This window comes from Salmo trutta, chromosome 23, assembly GCF_901001165.1.
Source record: "Salmo trutta chromosome 23, fSalTru1.1, whole genome shotgun sequence".
NCBI lineage: Eukaryota > Metazoa > Chordata > Actinopteri > Salmoniformes > Salmonidae > Salmo > Salmo trutta.
Window position 1 is genome coordinate 37,824,227 of NC_042979.1, and position 25,464 is coordinate 37,849,690.

The 25,464-nt window shown below is 44.6% G+C and overlaps 1 protein-coding gene across 2 annotated transcripts in view; it reads right to left on the reverse strand.

The window, feature by feature from the left end:
- Positions 1 to 24,946, reverse strand: part of LOC115159992 (ral guanine nucleotide dissociation stimulator) — a 68,434-nt gene extending 43,488 nt beyond the window's left edge. The window contains exon 1 of one of the 2 annotated variants that reach the window (XM_029710196.1): positions 23,105 to 24,946. In XM_029710196.1, the coding sequence (XP_029566056.1) occupies positions 23,105 to 23,131 (27 nt within the window). In that variant the 5' untranslated portion in view covers positions 23,132 to 24,946. Of the gene's footprint in view, positions 1 to 10,732; positions 11,138 to 23,104 lie in introns of those variants that run through there. The other variant, XM_029710195.1, reaches the window with a different exon arrangement.
- Between the last annotated feature and the right edge of the window lie 518 nt (positions 24,947 to 25,464).

Consider the following 25,464-nt stretch of genomic DNA (forward strand, 5'->3'; position numbering starts at 1 on the left):
TATGAAGGCACCCCATCTAAATGCCGTGGCTTCCTACTTCAGTGCTCCCTCTACTTTGCTCACCAGATGGGAGCCCCCACCACTGAGAGGTCCAAGGTTGCCACGGTTATTTCTCTGCTGACGGGGCGGGCATTGGAATGTGCCACTGCTGTCTTGGAGATAGGAGAGGAGGAGCTAAATTCATATGAGGGGTTCATGGCTCTGTTCAAATGTATCTTCGATCAGCCACCGGAGGGCAGGGGGACCTGAAGGCTGCCGAGTACGTACTCACCTTCCGGACAGTAGCAGCATCCAGCGGATGGAATGAACGGGCGCTTCGTACGCTCTGTTACTGAGCTCCCCTCTGTCGGTTTCACTGCCATTTTGGTGGTTGTGGATAGATTTTCCAAATCCAGTCGTTTTATCCCTCTCTCTGGTCTCCCTACTGCTCTCCAGGTCGCTGAGCATCTTCCGGCATTATGGCCTTCCGGAGGACATCGTCTCCGACCGTGGCCCCCAATTACATCACGGGTATGGAGAATCTTTATGGAGAAGCTCGGGGTCATGGTCAGCCTCACTTCCGGGTAGGTGGAGAGGATGAACCAGAGGCTGGGGAGGTTCCTGAGGAGTCACTGTCAGGACCGGCAGGGAGAGTGGGCCCGATTCCTTCCATGGGCGGAGTACGCCCAGAAATCGCTACGTCACTCCTCCACTGGGCTGACCCCTTCCAGTGTGTTCTGGGTTTTCAGCCGGCCCAGGCTCCGTGGACCCCGGACCAGACCGAAGCTCCTGCGGTTGATGAGTGGTTCAGGCACGCAGAAGAAGTGTGGAGCGATGCTCACGTGAGACTCCAGTCCACCGTCAGAAGGAGTAGGCAGACCGCCATCGCAGTGCGACCCCTGTGTTCCATTCTGGGGATCGTGTCTGGCTCTCTACCAGGAACCTCCCACTCCACCTGCCCTGCAAGAAGCTGAGCCCCCGGTTTGTGGGGCCTTTCAAGGTTCTCCTGAGGATCAACGAGGTGACGTATAGGTTACAGCTTCCCAGTGACTACCGTATCTCACCTTCTTTTCATGTCTGACTGCATAGGCCGGACCCCCCTTGATGTCCCGGAGGGGTGTCGTGGGGGACAACATCAAGAAGAGGGAGCACTCCATTACCTCACTTAATACCTCCCCTATATCTGGCACTCCCATAGGTTCTTGTCCCAGACAATATTGCTTCTGTGTCTGTTAAGACGCCACTACGATGTTGTCTCGTTCCATGTTTGGTTTATTAAACATACCACCTGCACCTGCTTCTCAGCGTCTTTGTTACAAATGCATACAAAGCTCTCCATCGCCCTCTATTTTGCAAATCTGACCATAACTCTATCCTCCTGATTCCTGCTTACAAGCAAAAACTCAAACAGGAAGTACCGGTGAAGCGCCCAATATGGAAGTGACTACCGTATCTTACCTTTTCATGTCTCCCTTCTCAGGCCAGTGGTTCCTGGTCCCCTAGCTGATGATGTCCCCCACGACACCCCTCCACCCCCCTGGACATCAAGGGGGGTCCGGCCTATGCCGTCAGATCCCTACTGGACTCCCAACGTTGTGGGGGTCGGCTCCAGCACCTGGTGGACTGGGAGGGGTATGGCCCAGAGGCGCGGTGGTGGGTTCCAGTGGAGGACATTCTGGATCCCAACATCATCCTTGATTTTCACCTTTGCCGCGCGGCTCTGGGGTGGTACTGTCACGTCTACTCCCGCTCCTCCCCTTCGGTGTTCAACATCACCGGTATACTAACCACCGGTCCTGGCATCCTTCATTACGCACACCTGCACTTCATCATGATGCACACCTGGACTCCATTACCCTATATCTGGCACTCCCTTAAGTTTATTTTCCCCAGTCAGTATTGTATCTGTATCTATGTTAAGACGCCACTACGATATTGTCTTGTTCGTTGGTTTATTAAATGTACCACCTGCTTCTCGACTCTCAGCGTCTTTGTTACAAATGCATACAAAGCTCTCCATCGCCCTCCATTTTGCAAATCTGACCATATCAAATGTATTTATAAAACCATATCCTCCTGCTTCAAGCAAAAACTCAAACTGGAAGTACCGGTAACGTGCCCAATATGGAAGTGGTCTGATGGAGCGGATGCTAAGCTATAGGATTGTTTCACTAGCACAGACTGGAATATGTTCCAGGATTCATCCAATGGCATTGAGGTATTTACCACATCAGTCACTGGGTTCATTAATAAGTGCATCGACGACGTCGTCCCCACAGTGACCATACGTACATATTCCAACCAGAAGCCATGGATTACTGGCAACATCCGAGCTAAAGGCTGGAGCTGCCGCTTTCAAGTAGCAGGACACTAATAAATCCCGCTATGACCTCTGACGAGCCATCAAACAGCCAACGTGTCAATAAAGGACTAAGATCGAATTCTACCATTCCAACTCTGACGCTTGTCGGATGTGGAAATGCTTGCAAACTATCACGGATTACAAAGGGAAACCCACCTGCGAGCTGCCCAGTGACGAGGTCCCATGTGGCTTGCAATGCTAGGATTGTGGGTTCAATTCCCACGGGGGCCCATACAAAACATGTATGCACTCACGACTGTGAGTCACTCAGGATAAGAGCGTCTGCTAAATGACAAATGTAAATGACGAGAGCCTACCAGATGCACTAAATACCTTCTCTCGCTTCGAGACAAGCAACACTGAATCATGCATGAGAGCACTAGCTGTTCTTGACGACTACGTGATCACGCTCTGTAGCCGATGTGGGTAAGACCTTTAAACAGGTAAACATTCGCCCACAGATTACCAGGACAAATACTCGGAGCATGCGCTAACCAGCTGGCAAGTGTCTTCACTGACATTTTTAACCTCTCTCTGACCCAGTCTGTAATACCTACATGTTTCAAGCAGACCACCATAGTCCCTGTGCCCAAGAACGCAAAGCTAACCTGTCTAAATTACTATCGCCCTGAAGCACTCATATCTGTAGCAATGAAATGCTTTGAAAGGCTGGTCATTACTCACATCAACACTATCAACCCAGACACCCTGAACCCACTCCAATTCGCATACTGCCCCAATAAATGTACAGATTATGCAATCACTATTGCACTCCACACTGCCCTCTCCCACCAGGACAAGAGGAACACCTATGTGAGAATGCTGTTCATCGGCTACAGCTCAGCATTCAACACCATTGTGCCATCCAAACTCATTACTAACCTAAGGACCCTGGGACTGAACACTTCCTGACAGGCTGCCCCCAGGTGGTGAAGGTAGGCAACAACACATCCGCCATGCTCACCCTCAACACGGGGGGCCCCTCAAGGGTGCGTGCTTAGTCCCCTCCTGTACTCCCTGTTCACTCACGACTGCATGTCCTCGCACGATTCCAACACCATCATTAAGTTTATTGACGACATGACGTGGTAGGCCTGATCACCGACAATGGTCAGACAGCCTATAGGGAGGAGGTCAGAGACCTAGCAGTGTGGTGCAAGGACAACCTCTCCCTCAACGTCAGCCAGACAAAGGAGCGGATTGTCGACTACAGGAAACGGACGGGTCACCACGCCCATTCACATCGATGGGGTTGTAGTGGAGCGGGTCGAGAACTTTAAGTTCCTCGGTGTCCACATCACTAAGGATCTATCATGGTCCACCAACACAGTCGTGAAGAGGGCATGACAACACCACTTCCCCCTCAGGAGGCTGAAAAGATTTGTCATGGCCCTTAGAGCCTCAAAAATGTCTACAGCTGCACCATTGAGAGCATCTTGACTGGCTGCATCCCCGCTTGGTATGGCAACTGCTTGGCATCCGACCGCAAGGCGTTACAGAGGGTAGTGCGTACGGCCAGTACTTTACTGGGACCGAGCTCCTTGCCATCCAGGACCTCTATACCAGGCAAGTCAGAGGAAGGCCCTACAAATTGTCAAAGACTCCAGCCACCCAAGTCATAAACTGTTCTCTCTGCTACCGCACGGTAAGCAGTACCGATGCACTAAGTCTGGAACCAACAGGACCCTGAACAGCTTCTACTCCCAAGCCATAAGGACGCTAAATATGTAGTTAGTTAAATAGTTAACCAAATAGCTACCTGGACTATCTGCATTGAACCTTTTTGAACAAACTTTTTTTTGACTCATCACATACGCTGCTGCTACTGTTTATTATCTATCCTGTTGCCTAGTCACTCTATTCCTAGTTATACAATGGCAAGAAAAAGTATATGAACCCTTCAGAATTATCTGGATTTCTTCATAAATTGGTCATAAAATTAGATCTGATCTTCATCTAACTCACAACAATAGACAAGCATACTGTGCTCAAACTAATAAAACACAAATTATTGTATTTTTCTTGTCTATATTGAATACATCATTTAAACTTTCACAGTGTAGTTTGGAAAAAAGTATGTGAACCCCTAGGCTAATGACTTCTTCAAAATCTAATTGGAGTCAGGAGTCAGCTAACCTGGAGTATAATCCTTGAGACGAGATTGGAAATGTTGGTTAGAGCTGCCCTGCCCTATAAAAAACACTCACAAAATGTGAGTTTTCTATTCCCAAGAAGCATTGCCGGATGTGAACCATGCCTCGACCAAAAGAGATCTCAGAAGACCCAAATTTAAGAATTGTTGACTTGCATAAAGCCGGAAAGGGTTACAAAAGTATCTCTAAAAGCCTTGATGTTCATCAGTCCACGGTAAGACAAATTGTCTATAAATGGAGAAAGTTCAGCACTGTTGGTACTCTCCCTAGGAGTGGCCATCCTGCAAAGATGACTGCAAGAGCACAGCGCAGAATGCTCAATGAAGTTAAGAAGAATCTTAGAGTGTCAGCTAAAGACTTACAGAAATCTCTGGAACATGCTAACATCTCTGTTGACGAGTCTATGATACGTAAAACACTAAACAAGAATGGTGTTCATGGGAGGACACCACGGAAGAAGACACTGCTGTCCAAAAAAAACATTGCTGCATGTCTGAAGTTCGCAAAAAGCATCTGGATGTTCCACAGCGCTACTTGCAAAATATTCTGTGGACAGATGAAACGAAAGTTGAGTTGTTTGGAAGGAACACACAACACTATGTGTGGAGAAAAAAAGTCACAGCACATCAACATCAAAACCTCATCCCAACTGTAAAGTATGGTGAATGGATTATCATGGTTTGGAGCTGCTTTGCTGCCTCAGGGCATGGAAAGTTCGCTATCATCGAAGGAAAAATGTATTCCCAAGTTTATCAAGACATTTTGCAGGAGAATGTTAGCCTATCTGTCTGCCAATTGAAGCTCAACAAAAGTTGGGTGATGCAACAGGACAACGACCCAAAACAAAAGTAAATCAACAACAGAATGGCTTGAACAGAAGAAAATACTCCTTCTAGTCAGAGTCCTGACCTCAACCCGATTGAGATGCTGTGGCATGACCTCGAGTGCGGTTCACACCAGATATCCCAAGAATATTGCTGAACTGAAACAGTTTTGTAAAGAGGAATGGTCCAAAATTCATCCTGACCGTTGTGCAGGTCTGATCCGCAACTACAGAAATCGTTTGGTTGAGGTTATTGCTGCCAAAGGATGGTCAACCAATTATTAAAACCAAGGGTTCACATATTTTTTCCACCCTGCACTGTGAATGTTTACACAGTGTGTTCAATAAAAGACACGAAAACGTATTATTGTTTGTGTGTTATTAGTTTAAGCAGACTGTGTTTGTCTATTGTTGTGACTTAGATGAAGATCAGATCAAATTTTATGACCAATTTATGCAGAGGTACAGGTAATTCCAAAGGGTTCACATACTTTTTCTTGTCACTACATGTACATATCTACCTCATACCCCTGCACATCGACACTGTACTGGTACACCGTGTATATAGCCAAGTTATTGTTACTCAATGTGTGCTTATTATTACTTTTATTATTATGTGTAATTAGTTTTCTATTATTTCTCTATTTTATTTTTCTTGGTAGTTCATTGTTAGCCTACACCTATTTTTTACGAAGCATGTGACAAATAAAATGTGATTTGATCACTAACTAGACTCTTCCCATCCATCCCTTAGCGGGCCTTGTGTCAAATTTTAACAACATGCACTCCGATTGGCTAGCTCCTTTCCCACATATGCAGAGTTCCACTCAAACACAACAGGAATTCCTGAAAAAAAAAAAAAAAAAAAGGGAAAACATGCAAAAACAAGGGAAAACATGCAAAGGGAAAATAAACCCAGATGCAGGCCACAGAGTCTACTACTAACCAAAGAAGACATGGTTGTCATTTACTGGGTGGGAAAGAGATGGGACTCCAAGGTCATTCACACACTGTTAGCAAACAGTCCCCGTAGCACAACAACGGGGGGTGATATAGTAGTCATGATTATGGTGTAACACTGGTGTGGTACTCAGTCCTGCTCCTGTTGTTATGTAACTCCAATGACAGGGCATAGAGGCTCTTCCCTGTTGCTTTGTGGAGGCTTACTATGGGCTATAATTAGACGCTTTGTCAGTATCCACGGTAACCTGCAGGTGAGGTTCAGAAAATAATTATAGGACGCAATTTTATTAGTTGGCCTGGCTTTTTTGTGATCCCAGAATATTACATTTTCATTGTAGTGGAAATAGCTTGTGTGCTACTGCAGTGCATTTGTTCTATAGTTTTTATGATTCTCAAGCACTTTATATAATGGTGTGGGAGCTATCAACCTCTGTCATCACCAATGGGTGAAGCACTGCAGAGATTTCCTCTTCTTTTGCTCCTCAAACATGTTTTGCTGTCTAGATGAGAGAAATGAATTAGAAAATAGCATGCTTACACAGAATAATCCAATTCCTGGACTAAAAAATATTCTTAATTTTCATCCGGGAAACCGTCCCAAAGAGTACAGGCATACTTGCATACACTCTTTAAAAAAGGGGTTCCGAAAGGGTTCTTCAGCTGTCCCCACAGGAGAACCCTTTTTGGTTCTAGGTATAACCCTTTTTGGTTCAAGGTAGGACCCGTTGGGGTTCCACGTAGAGCCATCTGTGGAAAGAGTTCTACATGGAACCCAAAAGGGTTCTACTTGCAAGACAAAACGGTTCTATCTGCAACCAAAAGGGTTATTCAAAGGGTTCTCCTATGAGGACAGCCAAAGAACCCTTTCAGGTTCTAGATAGCACCTTTTCTTTCTAAGAGTGTAATGGAGGAGATGGAAATTGAAGAGCATTTCTCCCAGTGTCACCTCACCTCGTCTTTATAATTACTACACTGGTAAATAGATTTGAAAACAGGCATAGTTCACCAGCTCTGAAATGCAAAGCATCCAGGATGCACTGGAATAAACCGTTCCCTTACCCACTATTGTAGGTGACCGAACCACCCATGCGCTCTCTCTCTCTCACTCTCACAGCAGAGGTCATCAATATCTTTCACATCTTAAAAATGAGATACTGTGGATATTCAGTGTCATAAAAATAGTATGATAAGGTCAACACTTTTAAAGACGCTCACAAAGTAATGCTTGGGGATAAAACATTCTCTCTCCCCCAACCTACTGTACAGCAGAGCAGAGGTCATCATTACAGATGTGGTCGACCTCTCCTTCTCTCCCTCCTGGTTGAGAAGAGTAAATAAGTTGACATTAGAAAGGTGGAGCAGAGAAGATACTGGAGATTACAGAGACTACAGAGACTACAGAGTAATGACACTGGAGCTGATAAGAACTCCAAGGGGGTTGATAATGATACAGACTCCCAATTTCCACCTCTTATCTCTGGGACACCACATCCAGGAACAGAGCCTGGCTGGTACTATAGCTGGGCCGGGTGGGCTTGTGGATTGGGAAATGAAGAGGAGTTTTGGCAAAAGCCTAGTTGTCTGAGGAAATAAAAGTAACCACTGGAAAATTAGCCAAATAAGATGGGAAATGATCTGGTAATTTTCCAAACTTGTGTCAAAATAGAAATACCAGTCCCAAAATGCTTACTTTGTCAGCGCTCAAGTTTTCAAGATATGTAACTTTCAAAGTACAGAAATAACAATGGCATGAAACCATTAAAGTGGCACTCCAGTCTCCTTTTCACCTCATTTAACAACTGATTTACTTAACAAAAGGCACAACTCAATAGGTGGTCCAAGCACGTCATGACATGACGTGTCATCCATAAACTTCTAATGTGATGGGTCCACTTACAGGGCAAGGAGAATCAAATTCAGTCAAAGCTGGTTGGCTGGTGTCTATGGAAAGATGGGAAATTATCCACATTTTTCTACTTAGTGTTGTCACTAACTAATAGCGCCTTCTCTTTCTATAACTACCTTACATCAATCATACATGACCCCTGACCTGTGCTATAAAAACAAACACACATCACAGAAACCAGCATACACAGACCATGTCTGTAGTTGACCGCAAAGGATTCACACGCACAGAAGTTACCAAACATGGCAGACACCTCTGAACCTACTTCAAATGTTCCGACAATAACTTGTCATTGTGACACGTTTTACACAGTAAAATGGACACTTTCGGTTGTAGATAATTATATGAAAGTGACACTAGATCATGTTTTGTATTGTGTTGCTTGCTTGCTACAATGTTACTCAGTCCTGATTCTATGAGCATCCATGAAAGGCTGTTGTCCTGTGACATGTTAATAATAGCATCAGTGCACACATAAATACAGTTGAAGTTGGAAGTTTACATACACCTCAGCCAAATACAATTAAACTCAGTATTTCACAATTCCTGACATTTAATCCTAGTAAAAAGTCCCTGTTTTAGGTCAGTTAGGATCACTTTATTTTTAGAATGTGAAATGTCAGAATAATAGTAGAGAGAATGATTTACTTCAGCTTGTATTTCTTTCATCACATTCCCAGTGGGTCAGAAGTTTACATACACTCAATTAGTATTTGGTAACATTGCCTTTAAATTGTTTGTCCTGGGTCAAATGTTTCGGGTAGCCTTCCACAAGCTTCCTACAATAAGTTGGGTGAATTTTGGCCCATTCCTCCTGACAGACCTGGTGTAACTGAGTCAGGTTTGTAAGCCTCCTTGTTCACACAAGCTTTTTCAGTTCTGCCCACAAATTTTCTATGGGATTGAGGTCAGGGCTTTGTGATCGCCACTCCAATACTTTGACTTTGATGTCCTTAAGCCATTTTGCCACAACTTTGGAAGTATGCTTGGGGTCATTGTCCATTTGGAAGACCCATTTGCGACCAAGCTTTATCTTCCTGACTGATGTCTTGATATGTTGCTTCAATATTTCCCCATAATTTTCCTACCTCATGATGCCATCTATTTTGTGAAGTGCACCAGTCCCTCCTGCAGCAAAGCACCCCCACAACATGATGCTGCCACCTCCATGCTTCACGGTTGGGATGGTGTTCTTCGGCTTGCAAGCCTCCCCCTTTTTCCTCCAAACATAACGATGGTCATTATGGCCAAAGAGTTCTATTTTTGTTTCATCAGACCAGAGGACATTTCTCCAAATAGTACAATCTTTATCCCCATGTGCAGTTGCAAATCGTAGTCTGGCTTTTTTATGGCGGTTTTGGAGCAGTGGTTTCTTCCTTGCTGAGCCCTTTCAGGTTATGTCGATATAGGACTCATTTTAGTATGGATATAGATACTTTTGTACCTGTTTCCTCCAGCATCTTCACAAGGTCCTTTGCTGTTGTTCTGGGATTGATTTGCACTTTTCGCACCAAAGTACGTTCATCTCTTGGAGACACAACGCGTCTCCTTCCTGAGCGGTATGACGGCTGCGTGGTCCCATGGTGTTTATACTTGCGTACTATTGTTTGTACAGGCGTTTGGCAATTGCTCCCAAGGATGAACCAGACTTGTGGAGGTCTACAGTTTTTTTTCTGAGGTCTTGGCTGATTTCTTTTGATTTTCCCATGATGTCAAGCAAAGAGGCACTGAGTTTGAAGATATGCCTCGAAATACATCCACAGGTACACCTCCAATTGACTCAAATGATGTCAATTAGCCTATCAGAAGCTTCTAAAGCCATGACATCATTTTCTGGAATTTTCCAAGCTGTTTAAAGGCACAGTCAACTTAGTGTATGTAAACTTCTGACCCACTGGAATTGTGATACAGTGAATTATAAGTGAAATAATCTGTCTGTAAACAATTGTTGGAACAATTACTTGTGTCATGCACAAAGTAGATGTCCTAACCGACTTGCCAAAAATAAAGTTTGTTAACAAGAAATTTGTGGAGTGGTTGAAAAACGAGTTTTAATGACTCCAACCTAAGTGTATGTAGATTTCTGACTTCAACTGTACAGCTACATTCTTTCTCCTGGCCAATAAGAATAAAGTGCTTCACTTAGGACCTACCTGAGTGGGCACCCTGACCTGTTCCCATGGCGAAACCATGCTGACCAAAGCCTAAAAGGGCGACCTTACCTGATAGGCTGTCTCATCCCCACCTCCTACCCACCAACCGGTGTTAACTTACAGATTCTAGCACATAACAGGAAACTGACCTAGGATCAGAGAAATAGTACACAATTAAAACATCCTCACGCCACTGTCCAGATAACGTGCACACTATAGAGTGCATATCAGTTTGCATATGCGTTCAATTCAAAGGTGAACTGTAGCATATTACACAAGCATATTGTAAGCAGTCACAACAGATTCCCACACTACCACTGTCCTAGCTCTCAGTCTCCACACCAGACACCTGCAGTCAGTGATCCCCTCTCAGTCTCCCCACCAGACACCTACCAGGTGGTCCAGTATGAGAGGAACATCCAGCATACACATCATCATGGGCTGGACCAGGGCTCGGTGGAGGCTGAAGGGGGACTTGGACCCCATGCTGCCCCAGGGACAGAGTCTTGGCTTGAGTGGCAGGGCGCCCCTGGCTGGGGCTGTGGTCCTCCAGCTCTCAGACCCTACTAGAGGGCTGAAGCTGAACCAAAGGGATCTCTCCTTATGAGTCTTCTGCTGCACTTTCCTTTATCTATTTTTCTCACTTGTTGTTTTCCAAAATGAACAAAGGGGAAAAAGTGTCATAAGTAGACGACGTAGACGCCTCTTCTTTCTACTCAGACTTTCTCTTTCCTGTCTCTCTCTCTTTCTCCTTCCCTTCGCTCTCCCTCCTCGTCTCCTTCTGCGTCTCTCTTGTCTTTTTCTCCTTCTCTGTCTCTCTCCTTGTCTCTTTCTTCTTCCCGTCTCTCTCTCTCTCCTTGTCTCTTTCCCGTCTCTCTCTTTCCTGGGCTCCTTCTCTCTCTCTCGCTCTCCTTGTCTCTTTCCCGTCTCTCTCTTTCCTGGGCTCCTTCTCTGTCTCTCTCTCTCCTTGTCTCCTCCTCCTCCGTCACTCTCTCCTTCTCTTTTCCTTGGTCTCGAAGTCGCTGTAAGATCCTTATGACATGCTGCTACACGTTAGAGCACGCCTGTCCACCACTCCCTCACCACTCCCTCGCTCTCCTCTCTGAACAGCTGCTGATAGAAGGCTAAGGAGTGTTACTGGAGAGCTTGTGTGTGTGTGTGTGTGTGTGTGTGTGTGTGTGTGTGTGTGTGTGTGTGTGTGTGTGTGTGTGTGTGTTTGTATGAGCCAGGGGCGAGAGAGAGAGAGAGGACTATTAATGATTGAGTACCAGAGAGGGAAGAAAACAAGCTTCTACATGCTTTCTCTTCCAAGGGACCTCTGTTGCCAAGGTCAGTGGTGATGCTTTGTGTGATCATCTAACATAAACGTCTACGACACAACGGACAAATCATGTATGTGTGTGTGCGTGTGTGTGTGTGTGTGTGTGTGTGTGTGTGCGTGCGTGCGTGCGTGCCTACAGTGCTGAGGGCCATGGCTGACCAGTTTAAGAGCACTGCATTGGGAAATGTATGCATGAGCATGGAATATACAGTCAGCAGTCTCTTTCCACTGCACATAGCACAAAAAGAGCCCTCTAACACGGCTGTTTTTCCTCTTCTATGCGTCTCTCTCATGTGTAAGGTTACCTGATGGCCTGCCTGAACCATAAAACACCACATCAGCCACCGAATTCGGAAGTCACTGTTAAAGTATAATTACACAGGACAAGGTGTCTCGCAAATTCACCACTAAGTACATGGAGACACACTTCACCTGCTCTTAAAAATGTTCTGTAAGTTTGTGATGAATGTTAATTCTACACAAAAGCATAATTGGGACACAACAACAGTCCGGGGTAGAACAAAATATGGGGGGGTTCATCCGGGGTAGAACGAAATATGGGGGTTGATCTGGGATGTGCATCCAGGACATCCAGTGTGGAATATGTACGGGATGAGAACTAGCTCCACAGTGTTATTCCAGCTATGACTCACAGGTTTACCACTGACCGGAACGTGATCCATGACTGTAATAAAGGAGGCTTACTCCATCTAAACGCTTTGCTCTCTTGAAAATGTGCCTCTGCCAGACACTTCTAATGATTATCAGTGTGATATCCCGCCTCGGGGGAAATGTGGACATTAAGATGAATGCGGTATCACACAGAGACCAGACGCGCTTTCTTATCACATAACAAATGTCAAATTCCCTCGCTGGATGATAGCTATCAAGTCTGACGCAAAGCCGGTTGTCAGGATTGTGTTATTTCACCTTTCATCAGAGCGTGAGGTGGCAGTACGGAGGCAAACAAGGCTTGACTTCAGAGACTCAGTGCCAAGGAGCATGGGGATCAAGGGATAGATAGCAATTATGATGATGAGAGCAAACTAAACGGATAGCTGAGGTGAAAAGGTCAAAGAATGAAGTGGATATATAGAGAGTTTATGGACAGAAACAGTAATGGGTGGACTAAAGAGAGAAGACGGAGGGGAAATGCATAAACTGACAGTAAATAAAGTGCACTCAAACAAAGGATGAATGAGAACGCAGACAAACTAATTAGAAACCAAGAGCTTGGGGGTAAGACTGAATCTGTGCACCGGGTATGTTAGGAAGCAGCAGCAGAACCCATATTAAGATGCAGAAGCCAAACTCAGCCGACGCCGCGGAGCTTCCGTCGTTATGGAGACAGCCGAGCACTCATGCGCACTACCAACCCTGCCCGTGTGAGTTCTGACTGCCGGCCAAGACACCAAGGCACTCCTCCAAGATGGACACGTCCAAAATAGTAAATGTCTCATCCTGCTTTACAAAATGTTGGTAATTCTCCAAAACCTTTCAGGCAGGTAGCCACCTCTCATGTCTTGAACATGTTGAGCCTGACAAGGAGGGAGTGCTCACTGAACAAAAAGCAAATGTTCCCGGAGCATCAAGGAGAACCCGGAAGAAATGTTTAGGGAATGTTCTTTAAACCTCTATAACCTATAGCCCAAGTAAGATTCTGGCATATTACATAAATCTACAGTAAAAATAAGTACCAGCTAGGAAGACCAGGAAGACCAAAGTGTTTGTGATCCCATGTCGTGTGACAGGAAGTGTGGAGGATCTGGGGTCTGTTCACTGGATGATAAGTACACTCCACTTCCTGTGGGTCATATGCTCGGTCCCATATTTATCTCCAGCTCTTTGCCTGATACCCCTTCGGTAGAAAATAAGAACATGGCTCCACCTACACCTACGGAGGTGTGATGATGGTGGTCAGGCACATCTCCATCATCATATGTTTCTATCTGCATTTCACTTCCTGAGTGTGCTGGCCACATCTTCCCCCATCCATACAGACATGTATCATGTCAACACTCCACAGAGGATCACATTTAAGTGCATGAGGACATGCTATATGCTTCACAACTTCATCCAAAAGTACATCATCACAGTGAGATAGCAGCTTCCTCCAGGGAAGCCCAGATGTAGGGATGGAGCAGCCTCCTTCCTCTCTCTGACAGACGACAGGAGACAGAGGGGTGTGTGTGTTTGACCTGCGTCTACTCAACTGGAAGGAGAAAATGGTTGCTGTGTCAAAGAGCAGCTAAACCGGGATTCGACGATGACGCAAAAGAAGCGCTAGGCTACACACACCACCTCCTTTGTTTACATACTGTCCCTGACTGGCCAGGTGCAGCGACTGGCCAGCTGCCATGGCAACAAAGTGACCATTCCCTGCCCCCCCTCCTTTAGACACAATAGGCAGAGAGATATTTATTGAGGCCTCATTGGCAGCCCCCGTAATTACAGCTTTGCTATTCACATTATTGTTTTGTTAGAACGGGGACGTTGACTTTCTAGCTACAGGCATTTTCATGTCTCATGTCAACTCTTCATCATGTAATAAATACTACCACGTCTGACTAGGCCTATATGACACGCATTCATGTGTTTTGTCTCAGGGAAGACCCCTCAGGGGTCCTCCCAGCCGCCTGAGCACAAAAGCTTATCCCCGTTGAGAGGCTTTCAACAATTAACGAGCGCCGCGTCTGACTGGCAGAGTGGAAAACAACTGTCTGTCAGAGGGATGGAGATGGGCTCACAGCCAAGAATCTTCTCAGCCATCTGATGTCCTGATCCCCACTGTCTCCAGAACAGTCTAACAAGCCACCCCAGCACAGGGGAGGCCAAAGGTCAGGAGTCAGGTCAGGGGTCGTTATAGAGGCAGAACAGACACACAAAACTGCGACAACCCACAGACGTGTCTTGCAGCAACAACAGATTATGAGACTATGATCGTCCTTTAAGATTCAAGACTTGACTGACTTATTCAAAGACTTGAGACTTGACTTCTGGCTCAATGACTTGAGACTCAACTCGAAGTCGTGCTCAATGACTTGACTCGAACTTGCCCTAAGTGACTTCTGGACAGGTCTGACACAGTCTCACTGATTTGCAGTGCAAGATGATACATCTATCAGGACCAATCTCTCTCTTTATAGCGACACGTGTTTCGATGAATTGTGGCTATTATTGTGTCATAACTCAATGTACATGCTCTTTGTCTCTGAGACTTCGTGTACCATAGTGAAACAGGGTGGGCTTTGGACATCAACAGCATATATCCTCCCTGTTCCACCAACCTTAACTCCTATCTGTTTACCTTTTCTCAGCTAACCGCTGACAGATCCATTGTCGGGTTTCATTACAAGCGCATCGAGGAGAAGTCACAGGGTCTGGCGCCAGAAGCTAAAATGTTGGCTCCGAAAAAAGGTTGAGTGGGAGGTTGGTGCTTTATGTCCTTTATGACGTATGATATCATGATCATCCTCCCTTGGCCTTTCATAGTCTGCAAGTCCTCCCACCTGGTCAACCCCTCCATGAACGTTCCTCCATTTGGCTCTCATCACCCTTAATTCAGGACGGATGCTTCCACACCCTATCCCTGTACTGTACTGCACACACTGTCCATGCTGTACACAGTCATAAAGGATGTGCTTCCTTGAGCTCTCAGCAAGGGAAGCATGGTAGAGGGGAAACATGGCAATAGTGGTTGATGTCATTTATGGGGTTAGCACAGAAAACAGTGTTTCACCACTGTTCCCCTCAAGTGTATCTGGCAGGGTTAAACACTGGGCTCTGGGCTAACCCTGGGCTAACCCCATAAATGACATCAACCACTATCATGATAAACTTTCCACCCGTCTTTATTGGTCCAGTTACACTCACTCACTACTCCAACCTTAAATCCAAGCATATATGTACAATGCTATAATTTGCACATAAAATGTGTATCAATGTTGAACACACACACAAAAACACACACAAACTTTATATACAATTATAGCATTGTACAGTTTGATTGGTGCAGCCAGGCATAACCAATCAACCCCACGGCCAGAGGGGCCCAGAGTCTGATCTACCACCATTATCACACTGAGGCAAAGCATGCCTCACCGCTTCTATAGCAACGAGGGGGAAAAAATGAATGATGTCACCGCTATAAGTTACTGAAGAAAGGCAAAAGTTGTAAGGAACAGATATAAATACTCCAAGGCATTAATAGTATCTGCTTTCTAGCAGACCAGAATAAAGCATTAGCAGGTGATGCTGTTGATGTAGCAGAGAATGAAATGTGTTTTTTTCTAATAAAGACAGGGTACATCTGGTGTGTCCGGGAACACCATGCACAGCCAATCAAGGCGACAGCACTGCAGACACGCACACAAACGGAGCCTCGGTCGTGACACTATTGTTAGTGGCAAATGACCTGTGTTCTGTTGGGCATTGCCTCCGTCTGTGAGGGGGGTGTAAACCAGGTGCGGCCTATCATTCAATTAGCAACCAAGGGACAGAGGCACAAATGAGCTCAAAACGCTGGGGGAGAAGCCTCACCCAGCACTACATAAGGCCTTTTCAGAAGGAAGGAACAAAGTGAGAAAATGGAATGAGAGATGCATCCCAATACTATAAAATAGACTATCATGGATAGTAATGCAAATAGTTGTTGCTACATTATCTTGTCAGTAAACATGTTATCTTAACTCACATCTCTTTGCCTCATCCATACAGCTAATAACACAACAGTTAGTGTCAGCAGCGGGATCTAGCACTGCAGGTGTAGTCACAACAAATGAAGTACTGACTACACTCTTAGAAAAAAAGGGTTCTTCAGCTGTTCCCATAGGAAAATCCTTTTTGGTTCCATATAGAACCCTTTTGGGTTCTATGTAGAACCTTCTGTAGAAATGGTCCTACATGGAACCCAAAAGGGTTCTACCTTGAACTAAAAGAGTTCTACCTGCAACCAAAAATGGTTATTCTCTAGCTAGAACAAAAGTGGTACCCGCTGCGTGCCGACCCGGTAGCGACGAACCCAGCATTTGTAATTGTAGAATCGCAATGCTCGTCAGTGGCCAATAACTTGACTTTGAGCCAATCAGAGAGCAGAAACTCCCACGTGGGGAGGCCAACAGGAGTGACAACAAAAATAAATGGGGCATTTTCTCTGTAAATACATGGTTAAATGTCATGAGCCAGTCACATTTCATATGAAATGTAGGCTATGGGATCGTAGCTAGCTAAGTGCACAGACACAATGCACACAACACTAAATACTTCCTCCAAGCTAGCTGACCACTGTAGCTAGTATTGACATTATAATTCAATCACAATGAACTAGTTTGCTGTGCTAGCTAGCGAATATGCTAAAGTTAGCTAGCTAGCTAAACATTTGGCTATGGACTTGCACTGGCAGTATGGGATTATGGAGAGTGAATTAAATTGTTTCTTCGTCATCTTGCTAGGTAGTTAGCTGTGGCCATCTGGCTAGCATCAACAAGGGCTTTCCACAAAATAGCAACATTAGCACAGCTAGCAAGCTAACATTGGGTTCTAGACCATTAACTAAGCAACACAGAAGGACATGCATTGCCAAACAACGCTACTGCCACCTTCTGGTTTGGAGTATTTTAACAAGGCTGAGTGGCTGATGACTTCAAGTTCTTTGCTGTGTGAACACAAAAGAGATTATGCTAAGTACTGTCTGCAGGCAAACATTTTACAATCCTTCCGGTGTCTCTGAGCTATTAGTCAGTGAGTGAGAGAAAGCAAGTGTGTGAGAGAGAGAGACAGAGAGAGAGAGAAAGAAATAGAGAGACAGAGAAAGGATGAAATAGAGAGAGAGAGTGTGTATGTTTGCCTGTTCTGTGATTGATATTGAAGGTTAATCAGTGAGAGTGAGAGGGGTGTGCATAATAATATGTATTTGTGAGTGTATAGATGTCACCAGTGACCTAACTACTCTGTATAACACGTTCAAGCCAAAACAAACCAATCAAACGCATTGACTAGGCTAAAACTAGACTTTTAACATATCATTTCCTTTCCACAGTTTCAGGCTTTTCTACGATAACTCCACGGACGGCTACAAAACGACAACACATTTAAGCTTCAAGCAGCTCTCACTACTAGCCTACATGATGATGGCACAACACCTTCGGCCCCTCGCGGTCATACACACTAACACCCAGGCAGAAACAACAACTAGTGTCCCCTCACATTGTCACAGCGTGACCTTAGGCTGGTGACCAGAGCCAAACAGAGAGAGAGACTCCATTCAACTCCTCGTATTGTCTCCTTGCCAAAGGAAGTGGCGTTTACCCGCCCTCACGTTCTTCATGATTGCACTCCTTTGTCTGCCGATGAGCGTAATGGAGGCAAAAAAACAAAAACATGAACAAAGGTCTCGACAAGTAGACCCCGCGCAGCTACGAGAAACCATGTTAACGGTTGATTGTAACGGACGGAACATTTTTGTGCGGCTATTGGCCAATGAACCGCAAGTGTTGCTCATGGTTCGTGGTTGCTCATCAGCTACACTGCTGGTAATTAGAACATATTGTTGACCTTGAGTTCATTATAATGAGAGAGAGGGGAGGGGGATTATGGGAAGGTGGCTGGCAGGCCCTTTGTGACATCATCCCCTGTAGTGGTTGGTTGGGGGAGTTGTTGATGATGATTGATGAGGGCAGTGTGTCATGTGACTTCCCATAAAGCACGGATGACTGTCAGGCCCTATTCCTAGAGGAGCTGACGCCATAGAATTACAATGGGTATAAAATACATTACAATTCAAATCCATGTTCCGTGATGTGTGGTTTGGTGGCCATATTGGCTGTACTACTGGGACTGTTTGGTTAATTGATAGTTATCCCATCCCTATTTGGAAATTTGTTTGGATATGTTTTCTTTGAGGCCATTGCAAGGAATGCATAAATGTACACAATGTACAAATAGAATGAACTCACTGACAATTCGTAATATCACGTTCACCAAATCAGCATGATACTGTGAAAAGCTGTGAAGTTCATTAACCATAATCATGATGATTATTTTCCCATTGCTCATGTACCTCTGCTTTCATTTCACAAAGCAGAGGTTTCATGTCCTGTGAACACATGCAACTTTTTTCAGCCTTTATATAACATTCTTCTCCTGAGCTTTCAAAAGAACTGCCTGCATACAAGTACCAGCACAGCAAGCAGAAACATCTGGAAAAGACCAATTCACACTGTAAACCAGTGGTTCTCAAACCTCTCCTCAGGGACCCCCAGTCGTTCCATGTATTTGATCTATTCCAGAGTTAGCACACCTGAGTCAACTTACCAACTAATCATCAACCCTGAATGTGAATCGGGTGAGCTGGTTCAAGGCTACAACAAAGTTATGAAACGTCTGGGGGTCACAGAGGAGAGGTTTGAGAACCACAGCTGTAAACAGTTTGGTCCGGCAACAATTCACTGGAGTGACAGAGACACCTACTGGACATAGTAGGTCACACAACTCTATCTCAGCTCGTTCCAATGTATTGTCCAACTCACACCAAAACCTGAAGCACCTACTTCCTCATGTTAATCCAAGCAATAGAAGATATGTAGATAGTTAATTTATGTAAATTATGCTTAGGAGCTATTTAAGTTGTGATGGTCACATAGCCTACAAACTAAAAACTACATTTGTGAAACCCTACAAATGCATAAGAATTTCATACAGCCATCCTTTTCACGTCTTCTCCTACAATGTACTCATGAGTACAGTTCTGGCTAAGTGAATTGGAGGACCCCCCATTTTCCCCCAGTGGTCCGAGCTGGGCTGTCTGCCAACGGGGGCTTCGGGCCACAGGCTTGGCTGTCTAACCTGTTAGCATAGCAACGCTCTCGCAAGGGGGGCAGCAGAGGACACAGAGTGTGTGATCTGTTTTATAGTGGCTACTCTAAAGTTTATGGTCACACTATACTGTACATAGGCTGCCATTCCTGAAGTCAGATGTACTAGTACTAGGCAACATGCGTGCACACACACACTCACAAATACAAACCATTTATCTGTTTTCGAGAACACTCATTATCATAACCAAAAGTTTACTAAGGGTCACAGACAGCAGTGTCAATCTCCAGTTCCTGTGTCAAATTACAAACACATTATAAGTGGGGGGTCCTACAGTGCTTCCTGTCTGTAACACACACGTACGCGCGCGCACACACACGCATGCATCCACGCACACACACAAATACTTTGGTTGCACAGAGAGAGAATGATGTGGCTGGGGTGAATGGGTGTGCTTGGCCACACAATAAGACTGATCTCCAATCAGACAAATCGTATGAAAGAGAAGGAAAGCAGGAAAAGCCACGGTCTAAGATTTCCACTAATTTTACCTAATGAAATAGCCTAAACCCCTTGATTTAGAAAAAGATGACTTCTAAATAGCTTTATAATCAGATTAGTACAGCTGTCTTATTGAGTCATGTTTAAAAACGAAGACCTACTACTGCATTCGTGTTTTTGTTGTCATAGGAGGCTTGCAGAGTGTAGCTTTAAAGAATAAAGGAACAGCGAGAAACAGAGATTGGAAGTGTAGCTAATCAAGGACATGAAGTTTCTGAAAATGTACAAAGTGTCTATCTATCGATCCCTCCCGGATACATTCCAACGCAGCATCTGTCACTCTACCCTCTTATCTGTTATTTATTGACCTGGCTCTGGCTCAAGCCCAGCGAGACTTCACAATCTCACACCTACAACTCAATTCAGACTGCCAGAGAATGAGACCTAAACTGAAACTGCTCCCCAGTTCCCACACTAAGTTAGCCTGACATTAGCACCACAAGTTAAAGGTAAGGGTCTAGCTATGGAGACGTGTACTTTACCATACTGAGGCCTCAAGATGTGAGAATATCCAGCCTGGTCTCAGAGCATTACATATTATTCTGATGCAAAACGTACGATATGGTATGAATTCTAACGTTAGCTAGGCTAAGGGTTAGGGGTCAGGGTTAAGCTTAGTGTTAAGTTTAGGAGTTAGATTAAAGGGTTAGGGGAAGGGTTAGCTAACTTGTTATTAAGTAGTTTCAAAGTAGCTAAAAAGCACTAAGTATTTGAAAGGTTGCTCAAATGCTAAAGTTGTCCATGATGACATTCAAACTTGCAACCTTATGATCGCTAGAAGTTTGCGTTATACGTCCACCCATCCAACCACCCTACTTAATTAACCATCTGTCTTAGTAACCATACCAAACGTAACATACAGGATTTACATTTACTATGTTACATCTAGTCTATGAGACCAGGCTGGTTATCCAATATTGCAGTGCTGCACCGCTAATGTCTTGTGGCCATTAAATGTAAGTCCTCCAGGTAATAGTGAAAGGAAGATCTGGGTAAAATGCATTTGAGGAGCTCCAAGGTAACCGCACCTCCAAGGTAATCGTACCAATGTATAATGCATTAAGATGAACAAATAAGTCATAGAGGGATACACTGTAACTAGGTGAAACAGAGAGAGAGAGAGACACCCGGGAGAGTTCAAACAGTAAGCAGTAACAAACAAAACAGATATGCTGACAAAAATCACAGGAACCAAATATTTTATGAAAAGATGGATTCTACTTTATATTATGGACCAAAACCTTGTACTTACTTGATAATACAGTAATTACATAGGTTGGTAGTGCAACTACATTGTAGGTATATCTTCTACATAGTTTCATATCACCAAACTGGTGGAACTGGAGCGGTAGTGACTCTCCAGGCCTGGAGTTGGAGAACTGCAGAAGAGGCAAGGCCCAAGGGAACAGCACAACCGCCCACTCCTTCTGCGACCCCCAGAGTCGGACCAACAAACAAACCAACGACGGCCCCCCACGGCCCCCCAGTGCTCACCCCTTCGGACCTTCCCCAAACACGTGCAATAAACGGAGCCTCCAAGGCCGGAATCTCAATGGATTTTGAATGCCTTAGAAGGAGAAATGGAACAGTATTACTTTGTGGCCAACGGGTCATATGACACGGAGTGTGAGAGGATGATGAGGTTGGTTCCAATGCGCTTAAGTGACTTCCTCTCCTCGTCTCCTACACGTGTTGCCTTTGGATTGATTCCTTCTTGTACATGTTTTGTGGCATTCCATCATATCAGGGGCTCCCGAGTAGTGCACCGGTCTAAGGCACTGCATCTCAGTGCTAGAGGTGTCACTACAGACCCTGCTTCGATTCCAGGCTGTATCACAACCGGACGTGATTGGGAGTCCCATAGAGCGGGACACAATTGGCCCAGTGTTGTCTGGGTTTGGCCGGGGTAGGCCATCATTGTAAATAACAATTTGTTCTTAACTGACTTGCCTAGTTAAATAAGTGTTAAATACCAGGGAGTCATTTCAATAGCAGAGGGTCTTGGCTTGGTGGTCCTTTCTAGTGGCTCTTTGGTGGCAGGTAGCCTAGCGGTTAGAGCATTGGGCCAATAACCGAAAGGTTGCTTGTTCAAATACCTGAGCCGACAAGGTGAAAAGTCTGTCGATGTGTCCTTGAGAAAGGCACTTAACCCTAATTTGTTCCAGGGGCGCCATAATACTATGGCTGTAAAACTGCACATATCCGGTGTATGTGACAAAACATTATATTTTATTTGTATTTTTTAGTGTAGAGGAAAAGTGGTGGAGGATAACTTCCTTAATACCCTCATAACCTCCCTCATTGGCTTTGTTAACATGCTGTGACTGCCATTTACAGGATGAATTCTGCTAAAGCACAGAAAAAACGCCACATCAACATTTTAGAGCATCTCAGGATTAAATGTTTTTCAGGATTCAGTATGGGGAACACACAAACACTCTCTCTCACACACACACACACACACACACACACACACACACACACACACACACACACACACACACACACACACACACACACACACATTCTCTCTCTCTCACACACATTCTCTCTCTCTCACACACACACACACATTCTCTCTCTCTCTCTCTCTCTCTCACACACACACACACACACAGTACTCTAGGCTATTTTATGACAAGCTTTTCTGACCCAACATGTTGAGGAAGGCGGGTGGGCAGTGCTGTGCACTACACCATCCCATGTCCCCCGGCACTGCCCTCGTTCTGCATGCCATGACAGATGTACAAAAGACATGGCCTTGTGCCAGGCACTAATCTCTTTTGTAAAGACCATACAATGATGATCCCCTGCCTCGGGAAGTTATTTGAATAGTGCATTGTTATGCTAATTCATTCCAAACCATTCTAGCAACTGCGTCCTAGCAGGTTGTTTATCTTAGTTTTTATTCTGAATGCTGTTTTTGCATTTACCGTGAGAAAGTAAATAAATCGGGCTTATATAGCTATCAGGCTTTGTCTCTTTAAATGTCTGTCCGGGTAGCCTAGAACTTCAACTAGAGCAACAGATGAAGAAACTTAACTTAAAGCAAACTATAAGTATTTTGTTACCTGTGTATCCAGCATCATCATCATCATCTTCTTCTTGGATTCATATCCCCTTCCTTTTCCTTTTCCTGGCAAATCTCGACGCGTCGTGAGGCACTCCTACAATAAAACTTTCCACATTTCGAGCGAAACAGCCAAAAACCCACTGACAGCGCACTTGAAACGTGTCGAATTCCCCGTGACTGTAGTAGCCTAGTGCTCGTGGCTTGCACAGTGCAATATCCTCGGAGTACAACAGCGGTGTGCAGGTGTGTCATCAATTTCACTCACTAAAAATCAGACTGTAAGCATTAAAAAAGCTTCTCGCACTTGAAAGTCAGGCTAATGGCCGAGTAAGAAAAATATCCTCAGTAATGGAAAAGACACTTGTTTCAAATCAAGTGGGCCACATATGGTTTCTATTCAGGGCGGTCCGATTTTTTATCCAGATTTGTGGCGGAGCTTGGACAAATAACATTGAGAAAATAGAAAAATAGATCACAGTGGGACAATTTAGAGTAAAAAACAATAGTAGAATAAAAAACAAGCGGCCATCACTTCATGCATGGATAGGCCATATATTCATATGACAGTTATATACTGTATCTATATTTACATTTTAGTAATGTATCCGACGCTATTATTTAGAGCCACTTACAGGACCAATTAAGGGTACGTGCCTTGCTCAAGGGCACATCGACAGATGTTTCACCTAGTCGCCTCGGGGATTCGAACCAGCGACTTTTCTGTTACTGGTACCTGCCCCCCTATCTGTGTGCAACGGGATGTTTGCTTGGTTCGAAAAATGAGTCTCGATTATATCTTGGTTGCTCCCTTGAAATTCTCATTTAGATATTCATTTAATTTGACACTTGGAGACCAAGTGGAATGGATACGATCCCGATAGACACAATAATTCAATGTTTGCCTTGAAAGAAATATGTAAAAGTCAGTTACATTATGAAATATGAATAAAAAAAACGGCATAGGGCAATAAATCAGCGATATCCATGTACAAATCAATTGATGTTCTCTCGCAGCCACTCCACCTCATAACATGATGCTGAAGGCACAGATGGATGACAGGGCGATTCTGATTTCTGGGTCATCTTTTCCTATTGCATTTTTCCCGACAAGATGCCATCACATTTTAGGATTTTGTATTGGATATGATCCAACCATTAGCCTATAGTCATTAAAATCATACAATTAATAAGCCCAACATGTATTTTCAGAGCTGGGTGCTCCCCAAGTCGATGTGTATCCAGAGGCTCCCGTTTCTATAATTATCCCAGTGTCTCCTTCATCAAAATATTCTCCTGACACAAAATGGATGGTCTCTCCAATGTCTTGCTTTTTCATATTCTTCTCTGAGCAGGCTCCTTCGGGATGTGTGGAATCCGTGTCATATCCCTCCTTCACACGCCTCTGAGGTGTTGGCTGTTCCGTTGAGAAGAAAATACTTTAACCATAAATAGCATGGTGAGAAGCGTGTCCTGTCTTAGCCAAGCAGACGCATTTAAATACCGAACGAGAAAGGTGGACATGTACAAATCAACAACAAAAATCACTGGCATCCACAACGCACGATGTTAGCAAATGAAATTGGAATGCTTCGGTACCCACGAACTGTTATTGACGAGGCGGGGATACCTGTGTCTTGGGTTTAACACCAATTTCGCAGCATACCCTGCGCCGGAGCGGATTGTCATTTCTGAGCCCCGAAGCAGGCAGAAAACCATTCATTCTCAAAATTGTCCCAGTGTTGTTCCTTGGTGTAGTCCCGGTCGGGTAGAATAATCAGTCGCTCTCCCCGCCAGCCGGTTGTCGATGAGATGAAAAACAGAGGGAATACGGACAAACCTCACGACCACTCGCGCTGAATTCTGCGTGCGCAGCAAGCCAGGGCCGATTTGACCTCAATCTGAAATAGCTACATTACAGACATGAATATAATCTATATTGGGTGCCTGCTGTAGTCTACTGTAGCTGTCACCAAAAGCTCAAAGCCGGCATTAAAAACTAATGTGATCACATAGCCTAGTATGAGGCCTTCGTGACATCATATGATATGCTAGACTGGTGTGCAAATGTATCGTAGATAAAATGTAGGCTATTTAGTCAAATACAATACTGAGCCACACACTGGCCCTATGTTTGTTAAATAACATTTATTTTACGGAAATTATAAATAGTTATATTCCTCTCTTTAAAGCCCTGTGTGTTTAGCTCGTGTGAGAGACAGGTAGAATATACAGAATATTCCCGTGATGCCTGGTCTGGCAGATGCGACAAGACTTCTCTTAACACGCTACGATTTCGGCTTTCCCAAGTCAAACATAAGACTGATATTTTGTAAGATTGACAAATTCAACATGGGCCTT